This window comes from Oncorhynchus mykiss, chromosome 21 (assembly GCF_013265735.2).
Source record: "Oncorhynchus mykiss isolate Arlee chromosome 21, USDA_OmykA_1.1, whole genome shotgun sequence".
NCBI classification, from domain to species: Eukaryota; Metazoa; Chordata; class Actinopteri; order Salmoniformes; family Salmonidae; genus Oncorhynchus; species Oncorhynchus mykiss.
In genome coordinates this window covers 36085041-36095498 of record NC_048585.1, presented here as the reverse complement: position 1 = coordinate 36095498, position 10458 = coordinate 36085041, and the positions used below count along the sequence as shown (strand labels likewise).

The 10458-nt window shown below is 40.2% G+C and overlaps 1 protein-coding gene across 1 annotated transcript in view; it reads right to left on the bottom strand.

Moving 5' to 3' along the window:
• Nucleotides 1-1034: 1034 nt before the first annotated feature.
• The window catches only part of lgi2a (leucine-rich repeat LGI family, member 2a), a 36349-nt gene continuing 26925 nt past the window's right edge, over nt 1035-10458 (bottom strand). Inside the window, exons 6-8 of the mRNA XM_021577630.2 lie at nt 6851-7020; nt 5521-5685; nt 1035-4043 (exon numbers count right to left, since the gene is read on the bottom strand). Of these exons, the coding sequence (XP_021433305.1) occupies nt 3226-4043; nt 5521-5685; nt 6851-7020 (1153 nt within the window). The 3' untranslated portion in view covers nt 1035-3225. The remainder of the gene's footprint in view (nt 4044-5520; nt 5686-6850; nt 7021-10458) is intronic.

Sequence of the window (10458 nt, the reverse complement as noted above, 5' to 3'; positions counted from 1 at the left end):
ATGACTGTAAAATCATTGTTTCAGGTGCTTCCTGATTGTGGCTGCCAGCAAAAATGAAACCTCTCCTTAGTTTATTTTTCATACCCAGCATAAACTACTTTCGAAACTAACAAATTATGAAACAGGAAGAGGCTGTCCGGACCAGCTAGTCTTCTGAGAATAATGAGCTGTCAATTGTGTGGGCTTTACCATGGCATTAAGCATGTGCTAGAAATTTCCAGGTCGTCAGCGCATGAATATTATGGCAAATAATTAACCGATGTTTGGTATGTTTTTACCAATACCTGTCAGTCCCATGTCACCCCCCATTGCTCAGCTTTGAATTTTCTGTGATCATGTGTCAGTCAAGAAAGTTGAATACATTGTATAGTAACATCGTTTATCAAATCAAACTTTATTTGCATTTAAAATCACAACACATATTACAGTAAAAAAAAATAAAAGGTAAGAGATTTTTTAAAACGGAAGGCAAAAAAAGACTAAGAAAAAAAAATGAAGGAAAAAAGGATGCTAAAATAACAACAAAATCATATTTTAAAGGCAAAGTAAAAAGGTGGGTTTTCAAATGTGATTTAAAAACCTCAATTGTGTCTGTCCCTCTTACCTAACAGGGTAAGTCACTCCATAGCTATGGGTCTCTGATAGACAGAACGCTCCGCTCCCGGCCTTAGTTCTACTGGTATTGTCAACAGGCCAGCTTGGGAGTGGAGCTTTCTCTCTGGGTTATATGGAACGAGCATGTCAGATAAGACTGGGCAAGGCCGTGCAATGATTTAAAAGTTAAGAGTAAAATCTGAAAATTAGACTGATACTTACAAGCAGCCATTGAAATTAGTATAACATTGCAGTGATGTGTTCATGCCTTCTAGTTTTGGTTAAAATATTGGCAGCATTATTCTGTACAACTTTCTAATTTACTATTTAATCATTAAAATTTACCTACACAAGTCATCTGTTCATGCAAGAACATCACAGATCAAAACTTTAGGCACAAACAATTGCTGTGGGAAATCACGCAAAAAAATACTTTACAATGCTAAATCTCTGTCGGTGACTGTTGAACTTCTAATTAATTTGGCCTGGTCTTTTGACTATATTCAGGTTATAGGTTGACTAAATCTATAAAACGCATAAAACATGCCATTGTCTGATAGACAGACATCTAGTTATTTACAGAGCTGTGACACTGGAAGGGTCAGTGTTTTGCTAAAATAATTACTCAACCCTATCAATAATGCCTGCATGCAGTACATGAACTTGTCTGAACTCATTGGGGCCATGCTTACAATGTAGCATATTAGAGGCTAAAGTAGAGGAACAAGTCTGGTTTAAAACTCAGCTAACAATTTAAGCAGCTGTTAGGATTTCCCATAGGCAAACATGTCACACTTAGCCACCATACTAATGCTAGCTGGTTATGCGCAGTTGTATACTGGATATTTCAACCTGCTAGTGAAAGAAATGATAATTGAGAACCTGCAGACTGTGCAGGAATTTCCTCTAGCAGCCTATAGTCTAATAAAGTAGACTCATACTCTTAGTCGGCCTCATTTATCAACATGCAGAGAACATTCATATATATGTTTCTATGAAAAGCAATTTTTACTAGTCCTCAAGACAGGAGTTTACAGTGGACAGTTCCCCGCAGCATACACGTGTTTCTTTAGAAGAGGAATTGTTGGAGGTATGGCTCAAATATTGGCATATGGTGGTTAAATACGCTACCAGTAAAATTATATACTATGCAAATGTTACATTTGAGGCCGGGAAATGTATGTAAAAAAAAAACTACAATACAATTATAGTGTCTGTGTTCTCTTCAAAACAAATGATACATTTTCATTTGAACTCTGATCACCAACTGTAACTTTGCTGTCAGAAAGTATGTGTTTCTGTCAGAAAGTATGTGTTAATATGTTAATATGTATCATTATTGTTCAAAAGAATACATCTGTAGAGCATTAATGTTGACTTATTTGGTCAATGTTTTTAATAATCAAGCTAGCATAGTCAATATCTATGATGATGCCTCAGGCATATACTCAATCAGATCAAGAGTTGGCAACAGCCAAAACCCGCATTACTGATGTTTTGTAAGTGTCGGAGGTGTAACTGCGTTGTAGCTGTCAAATCGGTGAGCAGATGAGCAGATCATTGTTACGAAGCAACAACCATCCTACTTGCGTTAGAAGTTCAGAATGAGAAAGTGTAGGCTATATATATACACTGTAGAAATAATGATGCTCAAATTGAAAATCATCAGCCTAATTGAGCTCTAGATTACATCTCACATTCCAGTGTTTGAACTTGTCAACAAGGCTGCATGGGATTTCTCGTAATGTGACTCCATGCAGCCAATGGCAATGTCTGCTTTAGGTATAATGCCATGTGCTGCTTGTGGACTTGACAGCTCTAACGCAGTTCCACCTCTGACACAGCCCCAAAAATAAGCTATATGGTTGTTGGCTAAAGCAGATCTGATTGAATATAGCCCTTAGTCAATCAATACACACATATCTAGTTGTACTCTGCAGCAAGGACTTGTTTAGGGTCTTGAGTAATTGTACATTTATGTGGAATAAAGAACAAATATGAGCAATGAAAACTTTTGTAAATCCCCAAATATTTGTGAAACTGCTTATATAGACGATATAAACAAATACAAACATAAATGTGTACTGCTAATCATTGTTTAAGAGTTCTGGGTTCGGGATCACAATGGTTCTGTGTCACAATATTGTTATTAAAGGTTTGCGCTGCTGCGACTTTTCCCTGTATCGACAAAGCAGTTGGGAGTGATCACTATTCATAGCTAGATGGCGCAGCAGCAGGACAAACAAAACACTAAAACGCCTGTGCTGATAAGGCAATGTACATTGTGGAAAAGGAAAAGACTTGGCTGAGAGTTTCCTTTTGCAAGACTTTGCAAACCGGAACTACCACGTATAGATCCACAACTTAATCACCGAGGTGACCAAATGACTTGAGATTTTAGTTCTTGGTTAACCGAGATTACTTGTGCGTATAAAAGTCAATAGAACAGTAGGGACATGACCGATTTAAAATGGTATACAAACACAAGAGGTGCTTAATAGGAAAAAATATTTGATAATGCTGCTTGAGTTACCTCTCCCTCTCTTGGACCCTTCTCCCTCCTTTCCCCCACAAAAATGTCAACGTTTATAATGGAAGACATAAGATGCAGGGGCTGAAGCCCTGGAAATCTCATAAGCTCAAGTCGATGATGATATGCTCGAAGATCTGTGTATTGCCCTTGAAGCTGGAGGAGAAAATGAAGTCCCGGCGGTCGGTGGATACCACGGTAAAGGAACGTGGCGCCATGATGTACACCTCTTTGAAGCGCTCAAAGAGTTTCTTATCAGCGTCCCACAGGTAGATCTGTGAGAAGGTAAAGTCGCTGCCCAGGGCCAGATAGTGGCGCTCTTTGAAGGAGAATGGCTGGAGAATCATAGCACCTCGTGAGGGCAGGGATTGGATCTCCATAAACTGTTTGCCACTCCAGCGGAGTACCTTAGAGTCACCTATATAGCGCGTCATGGCCAGGTAGAGGTCCTCCTTGACTCGGAAGGTCTTGACGGCCACCACATCCTCCATGTTGGGGATCTCTCCCTGCAGGGCAAACGTCTGGGCATTCCTGCTCCACTGGTAGATTACAGGCACCTGGGAGCGGCTGGCCAAGATGAGGTGGGACTTGCCATCCAGATCCACAAACTCAGCGTCAGTGTCACGGAACCACTCATGCAGGGACTGATAGGAGTAGAAGCCCTTGTCGTTCCACTTGTAGAGAGTGGAGAGCCCCGCCTTTGAGCTATCGGCAATCACAAAGAACCACTCGCCAGAAATCTGGAAGGCTTCAATGTCGTTGGGCTTGGAGATCTTGGATACCTCAATATCCTGAAACTTGCTGAACCTGCTCTGGTCTTCATCAAACTTGTATATGTGAGAACCACCAAAGAGCTGGGCCACTATGACAAAGACCTGGTTCTGGATGATGACCGATTTGCACCCAACGATTGACTGGCCTAAGATTTGAGACACAGAATAGACACATTTAGAAATTCAAATGATAGTTTATTGGCTTTAAAATACTGAAAATATAGTAATTAAGGAAGAGAAACGGCACTAGATATAAACCACAAAATGATTGCTGATAAATATGCAGCACAATTTATGTTGTCTGTATATGTATATGATTTATGTTCTATGTATATCACTGTATATATCAATGACGTCCCTCTCGCTGCTGGTGCTTCTCTGATCCACCTCTACACAGACAACACCATTCTGTATACTTCTGGCCCTTCTTTGGACACTGTGTTAACAAACCTCCAGATGAGCTTCAATGCAATTATAACACTCCTTCCGTGGCCTCCAACTGCTCTTAAATACTAGTAATACTAAATGCATGCTCTTCAACCGATTGCTGCCCGCACCTGCCTGGCCGACTAGCATCACTACTCTGGACGGTTCTGACGTAGCATATGTGGACAACTACAAATACCTAGGTGTCTGGTTAGACTGTAAACTCTCATTCCAGACTCACATTAAGCATCTCCAATCCAAAATTAAATCGCAACAAAGCATCCTTCACTCATGCTGTTAAACATACCCTCGTAAAACTGACTATCCTACCAATCCTTGACTTTGGCGATGTCATCTACAAAATAGCCTCCAACACTCTACTCAGAAAATTGGTTGTAGTCTATCACAGTGCCATCCGTTTTGTCACCAAAGCCCCATATACTACCCACCACTGCGGCCTGTATGCTCTCGTTGGTTGGCCCTCGCTTCATATTCGTTGCCAAACCCACTGGTTCCAGGTCATCTATATGTCTTTGCTAGGTAAAGCCCTGCCTTATCTCAACTCACTGGTCACCATAGCAACACCCACCCGTAGCACGTACTCCAGCAGGTCTATTTTACTGGTCATCCCCAAAGCCAACTCCACATTTGGCCGCCTTTCCTTCCAGTTCTCTGTTGCCAATGACTGGAACGAACTGCAAAAATCACTGAAGCTGGAGACTTACATCTCCCTCACTAACTTTAAGCATCAGCTGTCAGAGCAGCTTACCGATCACTGCACCTGTACACAGCCCATCTGTAAATAGCCCACCCAACTACCTCATCCCCATATAAATACTCACCAATATTTAAGCAATGATCTTGTCACCTGACATTCAGGGTGGCATTTTCCTCTCGCCAACACACACGTTATCAGTAAACACAATGTAATTTAAAAAAAAAAGGGAAATATGATACTGGAGCTCAATAAAGCTTTGTGTATACAGTGTCAGCAGGTATCTGCATGTATATTAACACTCTGGTTAAATTAAACATCCTTCTCATTAAAAAAATAAGTTAAAACATAAATCGTGCTGCTAATAATAATTTCACTCATCCTGTCTATTTGAAATGTTACTGTGCGCTTGCCCACAACAAGTGTGTTTGAGAGAGGAATATGTCAGCCTCAGTGACATAAGATGTCATGTTACCAAATACCTGTGATATTGTCATAAGTCCTGAAGTTCATCTCAATGTGGTCCCACTGTAAAACCATACAACTCTCTGTGTTGGGTGCAGCGATGGCCACATAGACGTCATTTTTATAAGAGAATGTGTCCACAGACAGAGACTCTGATGGCACCGACTGATGGTGGATAAAATCTGTGGAGAGTGGGCAATCTTAGCATTAGTATGATTTGTAATAAAACATGTTGTGTAGTGTAAACTAATCTTGAACTAAAGTTTCACGTAATTGGTTAGCTGCTCAATTAAGTTCTGGGTCCACACGTGTTAAGAGATGAAGAGATGCTAGTATGAGAAGCGGAACTGGAATGAGGAGCTACACCCTCTCTCTTTGCACGTTACTGGCTGAATGTCCCCTCCCCTTCTGAAATTTGAAAGATGCTAACACCTGCAAAATTGTGATTTATCCAAATAACCAGTGATGAAAAACCCAAACACTGGATCAACTGTTGTTCGTTATCCTATCACTGATGAATTTGTTTTGTAGAACGCCCCTCATTTTGAAGTCACACAAACGACATCTAGGATGACAGATTCAGACAATGTCCTATATGTAGCGATCGATAGAGCAGCTATATTAAATTCAGTCGTCAGGCAACAATAAAAGTAAATTGCACATAAATTCAAAACTGTAATGTTTGAATTCAGTCTTGTCAGGTAAACTGCTGTCATCAGTTGTTTTGAGAATTTCCTCATAACCTGCAAAGTGCTACTATGGTTATGCATAATATGCTTCTCATAGTTTATGGCAACTCTTATAAATTATATTATCATTGTAATGAGTTTATGTTAAGTAGGCCTTATGATGGAGGGCTCAAGTAAGACCATGGCAATTAGCAGTGGTGTAAAGAAGTTAAGTAATACTTTTATATTATATATTTTTTACTTAAGTAGTTTTTTGTGGTATCTGTACTTTACCATTTATATTTTTAACAACTTTTACTTCACTACATTCCTAAAGAAAATGATGTACTTTTTAATCCATACATTTTCCCTGACACCCAAAAGTACACGTTACATTTTCAATGCTTAGCGGGACAGGAAAATGATCCTTTTCAATGCTTAGTGGGACAGGAAAATGGTCCAATTCATACACTTATCAAAAGAACATCTCTGGTCATCCCTACTGTCTCTCATCTGGCGGATTCATTAAACACACGTGTTGGAATATGCCCCTGCCTATCTGTAAATTCATTAAAATGGTGCCATTCGGTTTGCTTAATATAAGCAATTTTCTCTTACTTTTTCTCAAGTATGACAATTGGATACTTTTTCTACCACTGCAATTAGTCAGCTCCCTCACCAGTGGAGATGCATTCATTGTGCAGGCTGGCCATGTCGTTCAGTCGCTTGTCCTTCATGTCCTTGGGTCCGGCACAAATTACATCGGAAACCGTGGCATTGGTGCTCTTCAGCCACATCATCAGCCACTTCGCACGGCAGTCACACTCAAAGGCATTTCCTCGCAGGTCACTTTGCAAGGACAGACAACCAGATATCAGTCACAGCATAACCATACCCTAGCCCAGCAGTTTACAGATTTTCTAAACTCCAATTCTGTCAATGAAACCTATCAGTCGCCACAGCACTGAACCCGCACTTATAAAACATACAAATGAGCATCTCTCTCTATACTCATGCGTCTCCTTCTAAGTGCAGCATGTGATACTATTGACCATCATATTCTTCTCAGACGCCTAGAGACAAATGTAGGTCTTCGAGGTCGGGCGCTCTCTTGCTTTCGCTTTTACTTGTTCGACAGACTCCAATTCGTTCTATTAGAGGATGACTCCACCCCCTTAACTAGTGTAAAATGTTGCATCACTAAAGCGTCTGTTATTGTTTTCATTGTATGATTGATTATTTGATTGATTTTATATTAATGTCATGCATCTTCCTCATTCCCAGCCCACATGGGCTTATAAGACATTTATTGGCTGTATCCAAATAAAATTATGATATTTATATATGCACATACAGTACCAGTCAAAAGTTTGGACATACCTACTCATTCCAGGGTTTTTCTTTATTTTTACTATTTTCTACATTGTAGAATAAAATAGTGAAGACATCAAAACTATGAAATAACACATATGGAATCAGGTAGTTCCCAAAGAAAGTGTTAAACAAATAAAATATATTTGAGATTCTTCAAAGTAGCCAACCTTTGACTCGATGACAGCTTTGCACACTCCTGGCATTCTCTCAACCAGCTTCATGAGGTAGTCACCTGGAATGCATTTCAATTAACAGGTGTGTTTTGTTAATTTGTGGAATTTCTTTCCTCAATGTGTTTGAGCTAATCAGTTGTGTTATGACAAGGTAGGGGAGGTATAAAGAAGATAGCCCTATTTGGTAAAAGACCAAGTCCATATTACGGCAAGAACAGCTCAAATGAGCAAAGAGAAACGACAGTCCATCATTACTTTAAGACATGAAGGTCAGTCAATCTGGAAAATGTCAATAACTTTTAATGTTTCTTCAAGTGTAGTCGCAAAAACCATCAAGCGCTATGATGAAACTGGCTCTCATGAGGACCGCAACAGGAAAGGAAAAGCCAGAGTTACAGAGGAAAAGTTCATTAGAGTTACCAGAGCCCAAATAAATGCTTCAGAGTTCAAGTAACAGACACATCTCAACATCAACTGTTCAGAGGAGACTGGGTGAATCGGGCCTTCATGGTCAAATTGCTGCAAAGAAACCACTACTAAAGGACACCAATAATAAGTAGAGACTTGCTTGGGCCAAGAAACATAAGCAATGGACATGAGACCACTGGAAATCTGTCTGTCCTTTGGTCTGATGAGTGTACAAAGAGGTGTACATCATGGCACTAAATTTGAGATTTTTGGTTCCAACCGCCGTGTCTTTGTGAGACGCAGAGTAAGTGAACAGATGATCGCTGCGTGTGTGGTTCCCACCATGAAGCATGGAGGAGGAGGTGTGGCGATAGGGGGGTGCTTTGCTGGTTACACTGTTGATGATTGATTTAATTAGAAATCAAGGCACACTTAATGAGCATGGCTACCACAGCATTCTGCAGCGATATGCCATCCCATTTGGTTTGGCTTTGTGGGACTATCATTTGTTTTTTAACAGGATAATGACCCAGCACACTTCCAGGCTGTGTAAGGGCTATTTGACAAGGAAGGAGAGTGATGGAGTCCTGCATCAGATGAACTGGCCTCCACAATCACCTGACCTCAATCCAGTTAAGATGGTTTGGGATGAGTTGGACCGCAGAGTGAAGGAAAAGCAGCCAATAAGTGCTCATCATATGTGGGAACACTTCAAGACTGTTGGAAAAGCATTCCAGGTGAAGCTGGTTGAGATGATGCTAAGAGTGTGCAAAGCTGTCATAGAGGAAAATGGTGGCTACTTTGAAGAATCTAAAATCTAAAATATATTTTGATTTGTTTAACCCTTTTTTTTTGTTACTCCATAATTTCATAGCTTTGATGTCTTCACTATTATTCTGCAATTGAGAAAATAGTACAAATAAAGAAAAACCCTTGAATGAGTAGGTGAGTCCAAACTTCTGACTGGTAATGTACATAAAAACATAGAGTTGAAGTCAGAAATTTACAAACACCTTAGCCAAATACATGTAAACTCTGTTTTTCATGATTCCTGACATTTAATCCTAGTAAAAATTCCCTGTTTTAGGTCAGTTAGGTCACCACTTATTTTAAGAATATGAAATGTCAGAATAATATTTATTTAAGCTTTTATTTATTTCATCACATTCCCAGTGGATCAGAAGTTGACATACACTCAATTAGTATTTGGTAGCATTGCCTTAAAATTGTTTAACTTGGGTCAAACTTTTTGGGTAGCCTCCACAAGCTTCCCACATTAAGTTGGGTGAATTTTGGCCCATTCCTCCTGACAGAGCTGGTGTAACTGAGTCAGGTTTGTAAGTCCTCCTTGCTCGCACACACTTTTTCAGTTCTGCCCACAAATGTTCGATAGGATTGAGGTCAGGGCTTAGTGACGGCCACTCCAATACCTTGACTTTGTTGTCCTTAAGCCATTATGCCACAACATTGGAAGTATGCTTGGGGTCATTGTCCATTTGGAGAACCCATTTGAGACCAATCTTTAACTAGATGTCTTGAGATGTTGCTTCAATATATCCACATAATTTTTTCTCATGATGCCATCTATTTTGTGATGTGCACCAGTCCCTCCTGCAGCAAAGCATCCCCACAACATGATGATGCCACCCCCGTGCTTCACGGTTGGGATGGTGTTCTTCAGCTTGCAAGCATACCCATTTTTCCTCCAAACATAACGATGGTCATTATGTCCAAACAGTTTTTGTTTCATCAGACCAGAGGACATTTCTCCAAAAAATATGATTTCTCCAAAAAGTACTACGCAGTTGCAAACCGTAGTTAGGCTTTTTTTTATGGCGGTTTGGAGTAGTGGCTTCTACCTTGCTGAGAGGCCTTTCAGTTTATGTCAATATAGGACTCGTTTTATTGTGGATATAGATACTAGGTACCTGTTTCCTCCAGCATCTTCACAAGGTCCTTTGCTGTTGTTTTGGGATTGATTTGCAGTTTTCCCACCAAAGTACATTCTTCTCTAGGAGACAGAACACGTCTCCTTCCTGAGCAGGATGACGGCTGCGTGGCCCCATGGTGTTTATACTTGCGTACTGTTGTTTGTACAGATGAACGTGGTACCTTCAGGCTTTAGGAAATTGCTCTCAAGGATGTACCAGACTTGTGGAGATCTACAAAAATGATCTGAGGTCTTGGCTGATTTCTTTTGATTTTCCCATGATGTCAAGCAAAGAGACACTGAGTTTGAAGGTAGGCCTTGAAATACATCCACAGGTACACCTCCAATTGACTCAAATGATGTCAATTAGCCTATCAGAAGCTTCTAAAGCCATGACATCAT